The following is a 21,351-nucleotide window of genomic DNA, read 5'->3' as shown; positions in this document are numbered from 1 at the left end:
AAAGTTAGTTAGTTTATGAGAACTGTTAGATCAAGTAAGCCATGAGAATTGCAAAATAAAAAAACTTTCATTGCTAAGTGGACTTGCCCTGTCTATGGCAATTTGAGGAGCCTGTTGACCTAAATCAAAGTAAATATTTTTAATATTTTTAATCAATTTCATAGAGGAGTTAGATAACGTGTGGAGCATATATAAGACCAATTTTTGATGCATTATGTGCACTTACAAGAGAAAAACCTGTGTTGCCTTAAATACATATATGGTCAGGCTAGAAAAGAAGGATTTTCTAACTTAATGGCATCTTACAATCATAACATTCCGCCTAATATTTTACTTAACTCACCAGGCACACCAGTCTGCTGTGTGAATTTTTCTTACATTTGGTCAAATAAAAAATGATTGGAATTCTTCTGATGTCTATGCTCATGGTGTTGCACAGTGGTAAGTCACCATTTTTATGATTATTTTGTATTTATGACAAATACTGTTTTAAGTATATGCATTTGGAAATATAACTCTAGAAATGCACACTTACCCCTTCCACCTTTGTTGTTCAGCACTCAAATGTACCAAAATAATTAACAATGGAGCAGTTATAAAACATTTTTTTTTTTTCCTGAGGACATGTAGTGAAGGAAGAAACATTTAGTGGGGCTAATAAATATAAACAAAAAAATGCATCTTAATTTCTGTTCACATTTGGTCATCACCTGAGCCCTTTAAATTCCCCAAAATATATATTCTACTCATGAAAGAAGTGTGTAATATAAATTCCTTAAACCATTAAGTATGTCCTTGTGTTCAGCTGAAGTTTTCTTTGAATTTTTAGTTAGTATATTTTCTTTTTTTCTGCATGTAACTATTTACATTTAGTTGTCCTATGATGAATGAGCTTTCAATTATCCAGTGACAGGGACAGGCAACATTTCAGATTTGCCTACACTTTGTGTGGAAGTCATAATGAGTAACGATGTGCCATTGAAGAGAAGTATTTTTAGAGCATTCCTGGTTGTTCCATGAGGTTATTTTTGAAGTGAAAAGAAAGTTGAACACCTTGGTATAAACAAAATTCTGCGCTGACCTACTCCACGCCATTTCATCTCTTATAAAGAATCACATGCATTGCAAGTCAGTAAACAGTCTAATACAAGATACATTTGGAAATTATATTAATGAAACTGAGCATTAAATCTCCTAACATATGGACAGAAATCAGTAAGGATATCAGCATATTCCCACTTCATTGATGGATAATACCAAAGCAGCAATATATATTGATAATAACCAGTGTACTCAGAAATATCTGTACACTCAGAGATTTTTTTGACATAGCAAAGACATTTTCTCCCAAGGCCTTTTGGCTATATCACATTTTTTAGTGTTTTCCTCCATCTGAGCACAGTCAAAGCATGAAGATTTGAAATGCTGCCCTAGGCCAGCTGGGGCTTCAGGAAGCATTATTGATTTAGGCTTATGTGGGATCCACTTTGCTCATCTCTACTTTGAGATTGAAACAAACATTAGCACACAAACAACTATCTACATGAGGATTTAATGGGATTTCCCTTAAAGATATCAAATAGATTGGATTTACTCTGACATTTCCTAAGACACATTTGTGCTCCCCAGATATTATAATGACTGCATTCATGCCCTATATAATGGCATTTTAATTAGACATGACTGCAAAAACAATCCGAGACATGGTGATCTTTTTTATGAACTTTGTTGGGATAACACTTCTGAAAAACATTCTCAGCATAGAATCATCGCAGACACAACCCTTGCATCTAAATCATGAAAAAATTCTGTGAGTAAGGCATACAGCTGGAAATCCCCGGGGCTGATGTACCACACAAGTCTCCTCAGGACACATGCCAAGGAATTTAGCAGGTTGTAGAGAAAGGAGAGTGAAGCTGACTCTCTCAGGGTGTTCTGCAATTTAAAAGGTTGATTTTTGTAGCACACTCTTTTACTGAACTAAGCAGGGAATGAGGCAGGAACATTAGCCCCAGAAGACGTGATAGAAAAATAATAAAGAATGATTGATTCAGAAAATATTTTCTTACTGTCCTTACATCAAAATTTAAATAAATTAAGCAATCTGTTAGTAAATATTGGTTCGTTGATATTGACTCTCTGACAACTAGAAATACCACTTTTAGCAATGAAAGGGTCAGAAAAACCAAATACTTTTTGAACAGTTGGCCTGTGGTAGAGATGTTTCTCAAGGGGAGCTTTAGATAACTGTGTAATTGGGTGTGTGCAAATGAAGTTTGCTGAGAATTACATTCAAATGAAGGGTACTAGAAGAATTACATCTCCCAGCATCTCTGCAAGATGACTTTATAAACTCTCTTCTCTGATTCATTCAAGTTGATAGAATTTTCATGCTTTCCAAAACATTGCTAAAGGGCCTAATGATTAATGATCAAGAGATACACATCAGCAAACACTCCGTTTGAAGCATGGAAGTGTGCAGTGTTTCAAAATCCAGCTCTACATACACTAAATGGAACATGGCTTCAGGATAAGATGTTTGTCATTGTAGAGGAAATACAGGTTTTAAGTCAAAAAACAAGGGGAAGCTTTTCTTTAGTAAGCATGACTTAATGCGTATATAAATATACAGTATTAAATGCTATTCATTTGCTCAGCACATTATTCTTCTTGAGTTTGAATTCCTTCTGGCTGTCAAGCTTTCAATAGACTTGATCCAGTTCTGTGACGCCAGGAGGCCTTTTCTATTCTGAGGAAAAAGAGTCTCTTCCTCTCTGTCTCTTCCATTTTGTTGGAACGAGGGACATTTTTTGTCGGTTTGCTCTTCATCTGAAAGATTTTAATTGGGGCAAAGACATTCAGGGAGACCATAACAGTAAGGGGAAGTACCTTTTCCTACCTCCTACAAGCCCATACTTACATTCTGCCACCAAACTTGATAAATGTATTGCTGGAGGCATAGTGACCATGTCCAAAAATACTTTGTTCATTCCAAAATAGATGTGATAAACTCCTGAGAAGGTCCTATAATAAAATCTTAGAAAAATCTTCCCAAATTCTTTGCTAAACATCACATTAAGTCTTACATCTAAAATATTCAGTACTCATCTTCCTACAGCTCTGTTTGTTGCAGAAAATTCAACAGACTAGCAAGATAACTGTCAGCTCTTCCCCAGAGTCTTTTGCAGAAAATGCCTGTTATTCTGAGAGATAAACTGTGCCATGATTTCAAATTTACTTGTTTTCTTCAATCTTTAGATCCTTGAGACAGCAAAAACCCTTGACAATATCTGTAATGAAAAGTCTAGTTGAAATAAATTGAAAATAACACATTTTCTCCTAAAAATGTGTAGAAGATATGAAGAAGGAAAATATGCAGGATGGACAAGAACAAGTACTAAATCAGGATATGACAAACAGAAAAAAAAAGTGTGGAAATGGTGAAGTGGCATGTCCGAAAGGAAAAAAAAAAGATTGATAACTTCAGGAAAAAATAGCCATAGGAAGAGAGCATAGGCAATGAGGACTCATCTAAACAAATCCGAGATTTCAGGTCTTACGAACATGGCTGTCTTTTCTATGTTTAGCAAAAATCATTTTGGGGGGATAGATTATCAGCCCAACCTTTGACTAACTGAACAGCAAAGGTTTGAAAAAGGTGGAGGTGAAACTAAGCTGTAAATCCTGGTGTGTCATGTTGGAACTAATACAGAAGCTATCTCACTGTCTATAGACAGAGTAACATTTTGGAAGATGTATTTAATGCTACAGAGAAGTGAAATCAGCTGCTGACCACTCTACAATGGAGATGTGAATCAAACTGAGCCCCACTCACTGAACCTGGAGGGCTTCCCCTGAATTTGAATGCTGGGCAGTAAGAAACCGGATGCGGTTCAACACAAGCAAGTGTAGGGTCTTACACCTAGGGAGGAATAATTGCATGCACCAATACAGGCTGGGGGATGAGCTGCTGGAGAGGAGCTCTGCAGAGAGGGACCTGGGCGTCCTGGTGGACGACAGGTTGGCCATGAGCCAGCAGTGTGCCCTCGTGGCCAAAAAGGCCAATGGCATTCTGGGGTGCATTAAGAAGAGCGTGTCCAGCAGGTCGAGGGAGGTGATCCTCCCCCTCTACTCTGCCCTGGTAAGGCCTCATCTGGAGTACTGTGTCCAGTTCTGGGCTCCCCAGTACAAAAAAGACAGGGATCTCTTGGAAAGAGTCCAGCGGAGGGCCACAAAGATGGTGAAGGGCCTGGAGCATCTCCCCTATGAAGAAAGGCTAAGTGAACTGGGACTGTTTAGCCTTGAGAAAAGACGACTGAGAGGGGACCTGATCCAGGTTTATAAATATCTGAGGAGTGGCGGCCATAGTGGTGAGGCCAGTCTCTTTTCAGTGGTACGTGGAGACAGGACGAGGGGAAACGGACATAAGCTGCAGCATAGGAAGTTTCACACGAATGTGTGTAAGAACTTCTTGACGGTGAGGGTGACGGAGCACCGGAACAGGCTGCCCAGGGAGGTTGCGGAGTCTCCTTCTCTGGAGATATTCAAGTCTCGCCTGGACGCCTACCTGTGCGACCTGGTGTAGGGAACCTGCTTTGGCAGGGGGGTTGGTCTCGATGATCTCTAGAGGTCCCTTCCAACCCCTACAATTCTGTGATTCTGTGATTCTGTGATTCTGTGAATGCTGGGGTCACAGCTGGAAGGAGTTGTGTATGGGTGTGCACAGAGAAAATGACAGAGGAACTGAAGAGGTCAGCTTTCAGGGGGACTGCAAGCAGTTGCAGAGAAGTTTGCACAAACGTCTCGACTTCTAGCAACTGAAAAGCAAAGGACTACAGAGTAGAAAAGAAACATCTGGGGTGGTGCAAGTTGTTTATAACAGTATTTTTACACAATTCTAATAATTTATCCCAGTGTGTGGTTTTATTCAGAAGAGCAAAGGAATATGAGGATTAATATATCCTCACCAGCAGTTAAACAGAAATTGATTATTAAGTTGAAGTCAATGAGACTTATCAGAATATTTCTGGATGTGAATTTCTGGGTGTGGATGGAAGTACATAACTATTTCACTGCTTTGCTAAATCAGCTTGCTAATGTACCAAGGTATTCAGTATGCATGCAGTGTATGGATAGTAACGAAGTATATGTTATTTTGTTCTCAATTTTAAAATCTCTTTTCTTCTCAAATCTGTTTGCTGAATTAGGTGGCCAAGAATTGGAGCCACCAGCATTTCTGCCAGAGCTTCTTAACACACCTGAAAGAATCTTGAGTAAGAACGCTTTAAACTTTACTTTCTATGGTATAGCATTGCAGTGTTGAATGACTGATACTTCGAAACACTGCAGGGAAGCATGCAGTTAGTAAATATCATGTAATTCTCATCACCAAGGGTTTTGACAACAGAAGCAAGACAAGCAACAGTCTGGGAGCCATTCTTGTCACCTAGTTTTTTAAAAAACATTTTTGTTTTGTTCATCTAGGCAATGCCACGTTCTTCAGTGGAGTCTTTCAAAATGTGGAAAGCGTTGCATTATTTTTTGGTAAGTATGTGCTTCACTTGTACTTCAGCTGAGGAATGTGCTTTTATACATACTGAAATGGAACAGGAATTGTTGAGACTGCTGGTTTCTCAAAGACTGCTACAATCCTGAACATTGCTTACTGCTGAGCACTGTTCAGTGCCCCTGTGTTACTGTACTGCCTGGTTTAGGCTTTGCTTTCACACTGACATCACCCACGTGTGACCCATGCTTGGCTAACCTTTGCTCACTGTTCTCTTTGCAGATTGTCTGGGTTCTCACTTCACCTGGCTACAGTCCATCTTCACAAACTTCCCCGCCTTGCTCAACTTTGTGAACAAAATGAAGTGTGTCAGTGGCTTTTGTCCCAGAGATTTTGAAGACTATGGCTGCTCTTGTCGGTTTGAAATGGAAGGGCTCCCTGTGGATGAAGCTGATGAGTAAGTCTTTTCCGTGAGATTATCCATGATATTGTTTAGTGGGCATGATGATGATGAACTGATGGTTGGACTAGATGATCTTAGTGATCTTTTCCAACGTTTATGATTGTACTCAATGATCTCCTGTCTGCCTCAGTTGTCTGGCAGTGCCTTAATGCTCTGATGACCTGAAGCATAACACTTGCCTCTATGATTTAAGGGCAATTCTACAACTATAGAAGATTTATCTAGAGGGCAAGTCCCTATGACTCAGCTCTGTCTAATCATCACTCACTTGCAACCCAGATGTCTGACATGACCTACAAAAAACATCTCCATCTATAGTTTGTTGGCCTTGCCCTGTGTTGAGCTAATCCATTTTTATTTGTTCTGGGGAACTATCTCAGCCCGAAATTTTACTCCTGTGCTAAAAGTTTGAGGGTCTGTTAGTAAGATAGACAGGAGAATGTCAACCTGAGCTTCTCCATGGATTAACAGCCTTATCAAATGCTAGTACAGGGAATCTGAGTAATACACCAGCAAGATAGGCACATAGTGGATGCTAATGGAAATGTTGGCATCTAAGCTGATTTAGGCATCAAAAAAATCAGGCTACATCTAAGTATGACTTCTAGTGGTGGTTATAGACTTAAGTAAATCTTACCATGAATATCTACATACATGCTGGAGATGATACACTGGAGCATCTGGGTACAGAGGAGAGCAGTATAGCTCAATGGCTCTTCTCACTACCGTGCACTGGGAACAGAACTATTCAAAATCTAACCTGGGCTTCAGAGAGATTCCGGTCCAGATTCTGAATGGGCTAGTGAAAAAAATTTAGCAGCAAGACAGGGCAAGCAAATGGCTATTCATGCTATTCATATTTGCCAGCAGGAGATGGGAAAAGAAATTCAAAAGCAATCAAGGCACATGCATGTCAAAATTAGGAAAAAAAAAAAAAAAAAAAGAATAAATACTTTCCAACAACACAATGAGAGAATTCTTTGAATGAAGGCAGAAATGGCTCAGAAAGGGTTGATGCCTATATCTAGACAGAAGTTAATCCATCCACTTTCCAATATAGGATTCCTAAGAAAATAAAGATCTAACTCTACAGCTGGAAAAAAAGCCAAGGGAATTCTCATGAGTGGTTTTCTGGATAAACATGATGACATTCTGAAATGAGAGCTCTAGGCAGTTGAGTGCACTGATACCCAAAGAGCTGAGCATCTGGGCTTTTGCTTCACTCATCTTCATTTTAATGCAGGGCAGCGCAAACACAGAAAGAGCACACAGGTGTTAGCAGTCCCATAGTGAGGCTTCCCTACGAGAATGGCAACACCACCAGAGTTTGCAGTAAATGTTGACTGATTGCCTTGCCATCGACACAGATATCGTCTTCGTTCAAGAGATCATCCAAAAAGGAGGCTACTACACGCCTTTCTGAGAGTTGGTTCCCACAGTGTTGCATTTTTTCCCCACTAATTTCCATTCTTAGAAACTAGTTTGCAAATCTTGGATTTGACACTGCAATTTGCCATTCAATGAAAAGGGATTAACATCTCATTATAGGTATTTCTTTAGGACATTAGATTTTGCCCACAAATCATACCTTTCTTGATTTCCCTAAGTATCTAACTTGTATATCCACATTAAGAGTCTGTTCTGCCTTCTTGATCCATGGGGAGAGAGAAACATATTTAGTGGACAATCCATGTCTTACAATGCCCTGACTGCAAAGGGGGCATTATTTTCTGATTAAGTTGCCTTAAGAGTTGAGTGACAATGATGCTCTAATAAAAAAAGGAACCTTCCATCACTTGTATTAGATTAATTTTCCAACTGGAGGAAGTTTCCAGGTGCTCGCAGTGAAATAAACCTCAGGCATTATTGAGATGGGACTTGACATCTTTCATCAGTAACACATTTAAAATTGTTTTCTGATAGTTACAAACTTCAGCCTCACCTCTGGAAGAAGCATTGGTGGCACTGAGAAACCATCAAGGCCTGTCTCTTGGATGCTGTTTGCTCCCACCTTTGTTTGGTACCTTTCCGCAGTCACCTCCACCAAGTTACAACAGGGAGCAAGACCACAAACCGATACTGAAATCCAAGAAAATGGGCTTTGAGATATCATCAGAATATGAAATTCTTGGATTTTTTTTTTTAATGTTTCCTGGGAAATCAAACACATGAAGAGAAGCATAAAATGAAAGCCACCTTTGTCTCTGTCTAAAAAGGAGGTCCATCTATCAGCTGTCCACCTCACGTAGCATCTTCCCACACTTAAACATTGCCTGTGGGGATGATGCTATTTATGAGTTCTTATCTGCTGCTTGCAGCCTGAGCAAACCTCATCACTGATGTCTTTCGTTGAGTCAGAAGTTCAATCTGTGGTTAGGCCCTGGACTTCTTCCTTAATTGCTAGGAAAATTAAATATTTTAGCAATTAACTATTAATGTATTAAGTGATTAAATATTAAATACTTGCTAAATTTAGGAAGTGAGAAAGTGACTGCATAGCCTAGGAGTGAGCCTGCAGTGCATATGCAGGACTGTGGCTGATGTATAAAACATATTTATTACATCCTTAACAAAAAGTCCTCCAGCCAGCTCCTCACATCATGAGTCACAAGTTAACCCATTCTGGCAGCACATTGTTTGTTGGATGGTAATGTTTTCTTTGCATTTGACAGAGACAAGACTGCTATCAGTGCAATAACAGACCCATGCTGTGAATCCATTTTACCGACATGACAATGTTTCAATCTAAATCTAATAGCAAACTCTTGCTTAATCTATGTGACAGTTTTACACAAGGTAAATGGTGATTGAATGTCCTATTGGGGTTTCATTTACATCTGCCAATATACACAGATGCTGCTACAATATAGAAACAGACAACTTGCTCATAAGAAGAGAGAATTGATGAATATGTTATTTCATTTAAATTTTCATTGCTGCTGACATCTGAAGCAGCCATACAGATGTTTGGGGCTTGCATGACAACAGGACAATGCAAGGTTTCTAACTGCCTGAGTAGCATTGTGGTACAAGAAAACTGCTTTAATCAGGCTTGAGAAACATGTTATGTCCCCTTTTCATTCTGATTGCTGCATTGAGGAGAAAGAGCAAGTATCATTTACTATGATTCTGTGATTCTATGGTAACACCACATATATTTATAGAGTCCCAATGAGACACAGTGGTTCACAAGATACTGCAGAAACATTTACCATCCAAAAGTGCTGGGCGCAGCACAGTTCAACACAGTTGTATTGGGACAGTTTATATCAGGGTCGAATCTAAGAACTGATCTGTGGGGCTTTGTTTGGCAGCGATCTGTGGGTGATGTTCAGGCACTGGCAGTGCATTTCTTATTGAAGTTGCCTGTGAGGTCCTTGTCCCTCAGCTTCCGCAGCAGGGAATCAATGCAAGCATGATCTCCCATGACTTGAAGACCTGCTCCCACCACATAGCTTTGCATCCAAGTGTAATTATTCCACCAGAATGATTCAGAGAAAAGCCATACTCAGCCTTTCTTTTGTCCGTGGACTACACAAGGATCCTTCTTCTCCTTTGGCACCTTTTGCATTCTTGTATAGGAATGAGCATTGCAGTCTAATCTTGAACGGAAAGGAAGACATATTGTCTTAACTTTGTGCTATTTCATGTTTTAAAGATGCTGTTTTCAGCACCGTAAATGCTACGAGGAAGCAATGGAGATGGAGTGCACGTGGGACCCATCAAAAATTTCTACGGATGTTACCTGCTCTGCAGAAAACCTGACCTGTGGTAAGATTAACCTGTCACAAGAACAGAATTCTGGAGTTCTTAGTGGCCTACCTACTATATGTCATATATAAGTTAAGGAGAAACCACCTCCACACGTGGATTCTTGAGGAATTAAGTATTCCATTCAAGGATGAATCTGAATAAGAATGCACAGAGATATTAAGGTCCAGCTTGGCAGGAGAATGGAAGTCCTATAGTTAGAAACTTGTCAGGGCTCCTCTCGTAAGGCAGCCTCCTGATGCGGTTTCCAGACTTCTGTGACTTTGCAGGACCACTGAGTATTGCTTGAGATATCTCCATGTATTGGGAATGGGGATGATGCTGGGGAGTTACTTGAAAAGTAATGTACTTTCTGAAGCTTCAAGGCTTGATTTTCACGTAGTTTGAGGGATTCAATTCTGTGTTCACAGGGTCCCATGCATTCAGATAGAGCTGTATCACTAGTGGGCAGAGACCTTGCTGTTGTAACAGGAGCTTGGCGAGTGTGGAGTGCCCCCAATCAATTTTAATGTCACTTTTCACCCAGTGTTGGCTTCCAGGAAATATTATGTTTGAGAACATAACTTAGGATGCCAGCAAAGAAGAGCAGCATCCCCAAACCAAGAACTTCATAGCTTGATTTAGTACAGGACTGACCCAATTTCCACTTCTTGTTTCAAATGGAAACCAGTTTTGCTTTCTGGGTCAGTCTATAAAGATTCAAGCACATCTGAACACGAATAGTGTTTCTTTAGCTCTTTCCATACTTAATCAGAAAATGTCTTGTTCAAACTGAAATAAGAGAGGAAAACAAAATGAACAGATATTGAATGTTGAAAATGGAAAAACTGTGTAAGAGCTCTGAAAGATCAGTATTTTTGAAAGCTCTGAAAGGTAACAGGATTTGAAGTGGAAAAACAGTATTTTTGTAGAGAAATTTATTGCTTTTATAAAATGCAGAACATATCCTCTGTGAAAGACTTGGCTTGTGGACTGTGACTTCCAGGGGATAGGTGGAATATTTTACACTCAATATCTGATGGCGTAAGTTTTCCATGGAAAAATCAGATGCAGCAAAGCTCTGCTCTAGCAGCCCATTACCAGCTCTGTCAGATTACAAACTTCTCTGGGACTACAAAACTGGAATGTATTTAACTTGAAGAATTATGGTTTAAGCATGCATGCTCTAATGAAGGCATAAACCTTACAGGGAGGAAAAGCGAAGCAGGGGAAAAAAGATATTTCAATAGCACCTTGTTTGGATTTTTGTTTAATTTGCAGAAAATGGGGATCCCTGTGAACAGTTCCTCTGCACCTGTGACAAAGATGCCATTGAGTGTTTTGGGAATGCTCATATTAACTCTTCCCTGAATGGCCTGGATGTCTCCTCCTGTCCATCTCTGGTTACAGGTAACAATTCAGATGAGACTGACTGCCCCTCCTGCCAGGTTTTGTTTTGGCATTGAGTCTGACCTAAGGTAAATGGAGCAGTAGCTGAGTAATTTCCTGCACTAAATCTGGCAGTCTGTCCTATTCTCCACTTACTCCTACTCAAATGAAAACCAAGAGAGAAGAAGGCAGGCTAATTGCTGTCCTGGAGCATGGCCAGGAGAAGTTACCAAGTTGGTGAGGAGCTGGAGCACCTGCTGAAAGAGGTGTGTCACTGTTCTCCTCTTCTTTGTGGAGTTGTGCAGAGATGAAGGAGCCAGACTCCTTTTGGAGGGGCATGGGGACAGGACAAGGGGCAAGAGATGTAGCTGCAACAGGGATTTATTAGTTTTTTTTGTTTGTTTGTTTGTTTTTCAGAAGGCAGCTGAATGACTGAGTGCTGCTTAGGGTAATTAGCAACCTACTGAGTGTCTTGGAGTGTATTAAAAAGTGTACGGCTAGCAGGGTGATCCTCCCCCTTTACTCTGCCCTGGTGAGACCACATCTGGTGTACTGTGTCCATTTCTGGGCTCCTCAGTTTAAAACAGGCAGAAAACAGAGAAAGACCACAGAGGTGATAAGAGGTCTGGAGCATTTATCTTATGAGTATGGCTGAGAGACCTGGGTCTGTTCATCCTAGAGAAGAGGAGGCTGAAAGGGATCTTATCAACACTCGTACATATCTAAAAGATAGGTTTCAAATGGATGAGGCCAGGCTCTTTTCAGTGGTGCCCATTGACAGGACAAGGGGCAATGGGCACAGAGCACTGGCACAGGCTGCCCAGAGAGGTGGTTGAATCTCCTTTTGTAGAGATATTCAGAAGCCACCTGGACACTTTCCTGTGCAGTGTGCCCTAGGGAACCTGCTGTAGTAGGGGGTTGAACTCGATGACTTTCAGAGGTCCTTTCCAGCCCTTACAATTCTCTCTGTTTCTATGACTCAAACTCCAAAGCTGGGTCAAACGTGAAAAAGCACTGCTAATTTTTATGATCCTTTCACTTACATTGGCACACCTCAGTGCTAAGAAAGATACATGAATTCAGGGCTCTGCATGTGTATATTCCTTCATAAACAGGCCAAAGGAGAAGAAAATGCCTCAGCAAAATTTGTGTCAGTGCCAGCAAAATATTTTGTGTAAGCCAGTAATCTTTCACTGGGATCAGGTGGCTGTAATACAGAGTATGGCAGCTCCAACACGTTACAAATAAAAGGGAAATTGTTATGTGCTAACAGGAAAATCACGCTGTTTTTACCTCAATTGATAAAGAGAGACTCCACCATAGCTCACTGAATACCTCCACCAAACTAGGTGCCTGGTAATATTTATTACAGGAAAATTTAAATCCTTTGAATGAATCATTTTATTTTGTCATTTGCTCAGGTAATTACCTTTCTGTGTAGCTATTCTGTCCAGTTCAGGCTTTAGAAAAAAAGCAAAAAACATAACAAGGATGTCAGATAAATTTCTAGGGAAAGTAATTTGGCAGATGCTTTTTTACAGAGAAAATTTGAATATTTTCCTAAACCTTTGCCTTAATAGGAATAAATGCAATGAACTCCTGATTTGCTGTACTATCGAGTTTAAATGTTGACGTTAGTCTACAGACTTCAGTGTGTAAGAGAGCTTTCTCCTTTTCAGAAACAACCAGCAAGAGAGAGCTGACAACACTCCACACAGGGGGTATGTCCTTACCTCTGTGATTTTTTGACTGAAATATATTGAATCAAGAAGAATGTCTGCATTGAGAAAAATAACATGAGCATTTTTGAAGATATGAATTCCTTTTTTTTTTTAGAAGCAAAGGCAATTTTTAGCAAGATATCAAAATATGAAAGGAAGAGAAAGAACTAATAAACCAAAGCACTGCTTTTGTGACCAGTCATTACTGAGAAGCTCAGGATAATTTCAGCCAAATGACTCATTTTTCAAAGAAGGAATTCAAAAGAGAAACTGAATCTCATTTAGAAATAATGCAAGAAGAAACAAACTGAAAGCATTTAAAAAATATTTTCAGATCAGTCCTTTGCTATTTGCTTGGACATTTTGAGCTCAGCTTCAGCAAAGTGCCTAGGCTGAAACATTTGAGTTTTACCTCTAAACATTAATTCTTATCCTTAAGTGATTCTTACAGGACACTTATTGTTGATCAGTTTTCTAGTTTAGATTGAAACAGTGATAGAGACCGAGGGCTTTTTATTAAATACAGTATACATTGCTGAGTAGGATTTGGTATTTGTGGTCAATAAGCGCTAAGGAAGTATTGTAATATTTAAATTAACTACCTATAATTTGGTTAATATTTACTACATTTTATTATACTTATATAAAAACCCAATGAAAAGTTCAATAGTGATAATATTGGGAGATAAGTTTTGTTCTGCTGCTCTGGCCATGTTACACTGAGCTCCTATCTATGAGCATCCTAAGCCACGATTCTCTTTGGAGCAAAAATGCTTTTCTTTTTGCAGAGTTCTTTCATGATGGGATTGAGAAAACAGAGGCTGTGACAGCATCTGTGGAAGAAGGTTTGTAACTTACAGTGTAAGAAATGCTGTTTTCAGCTCCTAAAAGCTGGAAGAATAAATTGCAAGAACAAGCTGTTTGCTTACAGCCCTTCTAAGAAAACTGCTATAAAAGTAGATATGTTTTGGTGATCCAATTCAAGACCAAATGAGAATGTGCTTCAGCTTGCATGCTCCATGTGCTTAACCACTGTTTACTCAAAATTTCCCAAGGGCTGAGACTGAGAACTATAGAACAATTTCACCAAAACAGACCTTTTGGGAAAGAGAAGTCGTGGCAGGGGAGTCCGGCAGAGAGCACACCCGCAGCCGGTTGGACATTTGTTGTTTTCAAAGAGACATTTAATTATTTGAGATGAAGCTGTAGTTATGTGCAGTATTTACATACCTGTATTAATCTTTTACATCCTCCAGAACAATCACTAGTGCCCTCTGAACAGGAACTGTTTATTATAATGCTCAAAATATTGTCTGTGGGTAAAAGTCAGTATATGAAATTTTAGAAAGATGAGATTGCAACACAGATAAGATATCTAGATAAACTGTAAAGGTGGTGGAGTTATTGTCCCTGAAGAAGTTCAAGAAACGTGTAGATGTGGCACTGAGGGATGTGGTTTAGAGGGCATGGTGGTGATGTGTCGATGGTTGGAACAGATGATCCTAGTGGTCTTTTCCAACCTTAATGATTCCATGACTGTGATTCCATGAAATATTTGGAAAACCACTTTAATTGAATTAATTTTCTCCCCATTTATACCCCAAGAGCTTCACCACTGGCTGCTGTGAGAACCATATTAAGCCAAAACATGACACTACTCAGAAATTCATTTGACAGCAGAAAAAATCTTTCTTATATCACACCATCCTAACAATACACAAAAAGATGCAGAGATGAATTTTGGGATCATCTGATCACTCTGTTAATGAAAATGCTTCTGATAAATGAACAACAGTGCATGAAGTAAAGCAATAAATTAGAGATTAAGGAAGGATTCAGGTGGTGGCTGCCTGTTCATTTTTTACTTTCAACACAGTCAAACACAATGTGTTTGCAAGGAGTATGGCATCTGTTCCGTGCACAATAGTGAGATTTTACACCTAGTTCTCTTCACTGTAGTCTGTCAAATGGATTCAATATGGAATTTTCTGCTTCAGTTCTATTTATGTTGTTTCTTTATAGCACCTCATCTGAAAGTAGTATTGAGGTTATTTTTTGAGCATCACTGTCTATGACTATTAATGTTGTGCGTAGAAAATCAGGAAAATCTCCATACATGGGTCATTCCTCCTGTGCTCAAGAAGCTATTCTCTTGACTTTGAGTTAAGTGACTGAGAAGACTTGGAGTTGATCTTGATGATCCTTATGGGTCCCTTCCAACTTGGGGTATTCTTGGAGTCTGTAAGTTCTTATAAGAATCTGTGCTGTCAACTTGTCTGAGTTTACATTTTCTATCTTCAACAGTGATTTCCTTTGAGCCCAGTGAGATAGTCCTGGGGACTTCCAGTGCTGGAGGTAAGAGCCCAGATGTACTTTTGCTGGTGAATCAGACCTTCCTGACTCCAGGTGATAGCAGGTTTTAGTTTATTAGGCTTTATTGCTGGGATTTCTGGGTAATACCTGGGTAATACCATTCTGGGTAGTTCTGCTGACCTGCACATCCTTGAGCAACCACTTTGTTTCTCCTAACTACCCTCTTTATAAAGCAAGGCTAATAGTGATGTTTGGTTATGCTTTATAATGCACTCCATAAAAGCCACTCCAGACATGCACTGCGGAAATGCAGGAGATATTTCACTACCCCAATGCTCTGCTTTCTGTCCAGCTGTCACAAGGGACCACTGAGGTATCACTTGGTCTTCTCCCATTCCATCGGTGAAAGGTCAGTGATTCTGGGCTTTTCCTTGCCTTTGGCACAGCAATTCTTTATCTAAAAGCATCACAGTTAAGAATCTGTGCATGGTGAGGACTGGGCTGCTGTGGAATTGGAGCTAGATAGGAGTCAGATCACATATATTATTTGAGGATTATTTGCTATCCATTGCCTCCAGCCACTCATTTTGCACGCCTCTTCCCATCTGGTTTTCTGATACGATGGTTGATCCTTTAAATTACATTCATAGGATTTGTTGCCAGAAGGGTTCATTTTTATTTTACTTCCTCCTTTAATTTACAGAATTTCATGGAACTCTTTCCCAGACTAAAAGTTATTTCACATTTTTGCCATTACCATTTCTATGAGAACATTCACATCAGTAGCTACAGCTAAAAGCAGGTGGAGTACCATAGCAGACTTGAAATTACCAATGACTCCTTTATGTGAAAATGATCATTCACGAAGAATTAAATGCACCAAAAAATGTCCAGTGACTCTGAATATGGAGAGAAGGAAGGAGCCATTTTTTTACTCAGATCACACTGTCTGGGTAACATCCATGTCTCCCACCTCAATCCAGAAATAAGGTATTGCTATAATAAGCTCTCCTCAGAAATCTTCTCCTCCACTAACTTGAATGTATCAGAAAATGTGCGTGTTGTGTTGGAGTCCGCATGGCTGCTAGAAGATTATCTGTGATATCTGTTCTTAGCAAACTGCAGAATATTCCAAACTCCAGTTAAATTATCTGCACCTGGCAGGAATCACTTTCATTTCAATACATCACTGCCAAACAAAGTGACATAAAACATGCACCTTGCTGAGCTGGGAGACTAGCGTGCTGCTATTCATCCCTTCCTGCAGCCTTTGATGGTCTTCCTTCTGTTTTTAGCAGTGCTTTCATTCTTTTTATCCATTCTCTCATGCTAAGACAGGTTATTTCCAATGTATGCCAAAAACAGAACTTCAGAGGGTTGAACTTAATGAATTTGAGTGGAATCCAATTAATTAGTTCAGTCCAGAAATTTGAAAGGATGGGCTCTCAAAACGTGGAAACTATGCACACAGTCTCTTTGAAAATGAAGCATTTTATTCCTTAAATGCAATATCCTTTGCATTGATATTTAGGAAAAAAATGAAGCCATTTGAAAATACTGTTTTCATTTTCAAGTTAGCCTATATGAAAAGAGAAAGGTAAATAAATAAATAAATTAAAAAAAAGATAAGCAATATCCAAATTCATCAAACATTCCCAGCCAATGATGAAGTTTCAGATAACCAAAAAAAAAAAAAAAAAAAAAAAAAAAAAAAGTTTATAAAATAAAGAACTTCTTTAAAATGGTGCATTTTTCCATTCAGTTTCCCCTTGATATTTCCTTGTGGTAAAGAAGTAAATCCTGTAGTTGCATCATGCAAGAAATATCCCTACTGTTGCTGTTATTTTTGGTACCCTTTTGTAAACTGACACTGTGTTTTTTAGCAGTTTACTCAGATGATATCTCATTTTATCCTTCTTATCCTTCCTCTCTCAGTATGGCCAACTAATCAGCACCCAGCCTTATTTTTAATACCTGGCACAGCTTTGTACCTTGGTATGTGACATATAAATTTAAGGACAAACAAACGAAATGAGCAAAATACCTACCAGTTACATTGGTTGTATTTAACTAGCTCCATTTTCTTCTAAAAGACAAGCGATGTGAACAAATGACCAGTGCGGATGCTTTTTGCTTTCCTAATCCTCATCTTGAATGGCTTTTCTCTATGATCATCAATTCACAGCAGTTCTGCCCCCGGATATTACTCTGACCTACTATCTGAAATGAAAATCTTGATGCTTACTGCTCCATATCTTCTGCTTTCTCTTTCTGCTGATTCAGAGGAGGACAGATTTAGAGGAGCTGAGGTCCCAGCAAGAGAGATAACCACATCTCCAGGCTCCTTCCAGGCAGATATTAGCTCGGCAGAAGTCAGAATTATCCCCACTGAGTTTATTCCTGAGGACACATCTGCAAGGACAAAAGAGAAAGGCAAGTACAGCCTGCACTAACTCCACTGTAATTTGTAGTGCTCCCTCTTGCTGTTCATGGCTGTTGGGACTTAATGCTTCTCACCAATATGCAGAACAGCACCATTTCCTCCCTAAATCTGGTTAGATTGTGCAGGATGCAGAGTGTTCAGTACCAGCAGTGGCAGTTCATTTTCAAATATTGCCTAGGGAAGTTTAATTTACCACTAATGAACAGTCTTCCAATCATTATTTAAACAGATGTTGGAAGACTGCAAGAAGATTGGTTTTGGTTCAGAGTATGCCCTTTGGGACACATTACTGACAGAGTTTATCCTATGTTTGCAAGTCTAATCTTTACAAGTCTGATCTGTGCATGTGTAATCTCCAGAGGCAATTCCTACAAGAGGTGGCCTGGGCACACCTTCCCCCAGACCAACTGTGGAGCTGTCACTGTCTGTTAGGGGACCCAATAGACCTGCAGAAAAAGGTAATTTTTTTTTTTTTTAATTTTCTAGTGATATGTAATTATTGAAGTACTGGAACAGGTTGCCCAGAGTGGTGGTAGATATCCCCATCCCTGCAGACACTCAGGGTCAGGGTGGAAAGGGCTCTGAGCAACCTGCTCTAGCTATAGGCATCCCTGTTCAGTGCAGGAGGGTTGACTAGAGGAAGGTCTCTTCCAACTCAAACATTCCATGATTTTATGATTTCATGAAAACTTCAACTTTCCAGTCTGAGAGAGTGGCAGACAGGGCTCCAGAAACAAGAATCTTTCCTTTGAAGAAAGCAGAACTGTTACTGATTGGTCTGTCATGGCAGCCAAGCTTTATTAGAACTATTTTGTGAATAAACTATGAATAAATCATGTACATGCTTTAGTCTGAGTGCAACTTTACTGCTAGGTGGAAGATATATCAAATTAAATATTTGAAAGTTTGTAAAAAACTTTTTGTTGTTTCACACTTAATCATTGTCCAGTGTGTAAGAACAAGAGGTTAGGGCTGTATTTTCGGAGTTAGCTAAGAGAGAAGCTACTGACTTCCTATTTCTTATCTCAGCTAGGATTGAATATTCTTGAAAAAAAAAAAAATTAAATATGAAAGGTTACAGGGGGTTGCAAAGTACTGCCTGCAATCCTATTTGACTTGCATTTTAGATCTTCATAGGGATTTCTCTTTTTATTCAGTATCTTCCCCCACTTCTCTTGCTGTCTTCCTTAGTGCTATTATAAAAGTCACAGGTTAGTGACTGGGGCAATGACTTAGAAATAATGAGAATCTTCAACCATTGAGAACATGGTATATCAAACAGTTGGTTTTGTTTTTTTTTTACTTTATAGTATGCGAACGATTAACGTTTCTACAAGAGAGAGGAAATGGAAGAGAGAAGAGAGAGCTGCCCCAGCTGGGAGAAATGTTGTTCTGTTTAACTGAGAGATGTCCGGAGGACTTTGAGTCTTATGGTTGCTACTGTGGCCAGGAAGGAAGAGGGTATCCCACTGATGCTCTGGACAGGTGTGGGCACTTCTGTAATCTGCCATTAGTTGTAGGTAGTAAGGAGTACCTATGGACCAGCCAAGATAGGTGTTTACTTCTTGGTTGTACTTAATGATCTTAGGTGTTTTTTCCAACCAAAGTATTTCATGATTCTATGGTATTCATAGTCAGACCCTAATGACATGCTTAATATAATCCAATTAATTATATAAAGTCTGAAATACTCAAATGTCATTAGACATAGTCTGTTCTTGCATCAGTGTTTTGGAGAGGACTTTTAAAATAAGAAAGAAGTCAGTAGAGTAGAAAAAACTGCATATCGAAAGAGATGAGGACAAGGGTTGCAGTGAATCTTGGCTAAGAGGTGGTTTGGAAGGTGGTTTATGAAAAGAAGAGTACTAACTTTGGTGTCAGACTGTCATTCAGAAGGAGTCCATATGGAGTGCAGTGTACCCAACCTGGAGCCCAGAGACCTGCAACTGTGGGCCATCAGGGCATGGCTGGTAAAGAGGTGGTGGGGCATGCTTACCCAGAGTGAGGCAGAGAATTCACCCAAACCAAGGAAATCTTCCCTAAAAGCATTTCATTTTCAAACAAAATCGTTCCTTGAGTGGAAATCATTACAGCTGGAGCCATATCGAGTCCAAGCATGACTCTGGGTGCACGGCACACAGAATTTTCCTGCACTTTTACACAAGTAAGACTGCCCGTGCATGATAAAAACAGACACTGAAGCTAGTCAGTGCACTGGGTAATGATGTGTGGTTTTCAGATTCTCAGCCAACAATATCTGAACACCTCAAGATACTGCTAAAGGAGGGTTTGTTCACGGGTCTTAAACAAACAAACAAGACTGCATCTTTAAGCAGATGATACCAAAGGAATTAGGAAGGGGACTGCGAAAGTAAATACAGGTGTTTTTTGCTATTTTTAACTTTATGGAAAAGATTTTTTCATGAAATAAAAACAATATTTTCAGTTGTAATAGATACTGAAAAAAAAAAAAAAAGGATAAAATAAATTGTGAATATTGTGTGATGTAGGAAAATGAAACACTTTTCAGTTACCCCTGCTCTTTATTTTAGGTGCTGCTTCTCTCATCACTGCTGTGTGGAACAAGTCAAGAAACTTGGATGTCCTGCAGAAAGAAGTTCACGATCTGAAGTTGTATGCTTTGATCATACTCCAAAATGTAGGTTTGAGTTAGACACATTACTCATCTTTTGACAACAGCGTATGAAATTATTACAGCCTGAATACGACCATGCCTATAGCATGCTACAGAATGGAGACAGAATTTGATTACAAAATGTCATCAATGGCTATTCCAAAACTGGGTTTTTGTCCTAACTGAGATCAAGGTTATTACATCACTGTGGTTGATGTCATCAGGTCAGGATAAGAATTGCATTCAGACATTTTTGACAGGAGACAAAGAACAGCTGTTGTTTTTATTTGCACAAATCCACCTAACACCAGCCACAGCTCCAGGCACTCAACACCTTGGCAGCAGGTATATTTAAGTGATTAGAGGCGAATTTGGAAGTTAAAATTCAAGGAAAAATTGGTAATTTTAGTCAAGATCTCATCTACCACTGATAAATTACGCATTGACTAGCTGTAACTGCTTTTAAATATTCATTTTAAAATTTCTCTTAAAGGTATTGGTTGGAGCTTGTGTGAAAAACTCATATGTGCTTGTGACCAGACAGCAGCCGAGTGCATGGCCTCTGCTTTCTTCAACGAAAGCCTTAAGTTTCCACATGCTCAAGCGTGCCAAGAGGAGAAAGCCTCGTGTCGAGGTGGCCCTTATGAAAGGCCTTCAGTCAGCACAGAACCAGGGGCCGGGGCCTCCAGCTCTGAGGAGAGCAGCGAGGAGGAAGGTTCCCTGCAGAGAAGAGCACGGAGGGAGACGCGCCGTCCTCCTGGGAAGCCCAGGAGCGGGCAGCACAGAGGCAGATAGTTAGCCATGGCCATCTGTGTGAGAAATGGCACCGGGAATTTCACAGCCAGCCTCGTGTACCTTACCCCTTTTTGTCACTCTGCAACTGCCTTACTTCTCCCAGCGATAGACTAGATATTGAATGTTAAGATGCATAACTTCCTTTCGTAGAGAAGTTGTCACTGCAGACCGCCTACTAGGCCAACTATTACCTGAAATAACTGACAGCATTCTGCACAACTTCATTTGATTTCTGATCAAAATTCTGATTTTTGTTCTGATCAAAGATTGATTTTTGTTAATCATGTAATTGGTTCAGACCAGATCTTGCTAATGGTGACTGCATATTTCAGCTTT

The 21,351-nt window shown here is 39.6% G+C and overlaps 1 protein-coding gene across 1 annotated transcript; it reads left to right on the top strand.

Moving 5' to 3' along the window:
• The first annotated feature begins 357 nt into the window (after positions 1-357).
• On the top strand, positions 358-21,343 carry OC90 (otoconin 90). The gene is made up of 14 exons (XM_019614396.2): positions 358-441; positions 5,208-5,273; positions 5,485-5,544; positions 5,789-5,963; positions 9,628-9,740; positions 11,001-11,129; positions 12,788-12,829; positions 13,618-13,674; positions 15,134-15,184; positions 17,426-17,575; positions 17,945-18,043; positions 18,896-19,070; positions 20,138-20,244; positions 20,714-21,343. Exons 1-14 carry the CDS (start codon positions 396-398, stop codon positions 21,013-21,015), a joined length of 1,572 nt encoding a protein of 523 aa, XP_019469941.2. The 5' UTR covers positions 358-395; the 3' UTR covers positions 21,016-21,343.
• Positions 21,344-21,351: the final 8 nt, after the last annotated feature.

This window comes from Meleagris gallopavo, chromosome 3 (assembly GCF_905368555.1).
Source record: "Meleagris gallopavo chromosome 3, MGAL_WU_HG_1.1, whole genome shotgun sequence".
In the NCBI taxonomy this organism is placed as follows: domain Eukaryota; kingdom Metazoa; phylum Chordata; class Aves; order Galliformes; family Phasianidae; genus Meleagris; species Meleagris gallopavo.
Note: the sequence above shows the minus strand (reverse complement) of the source record. Positions and strands in the feature narration are given on the sequence as shown.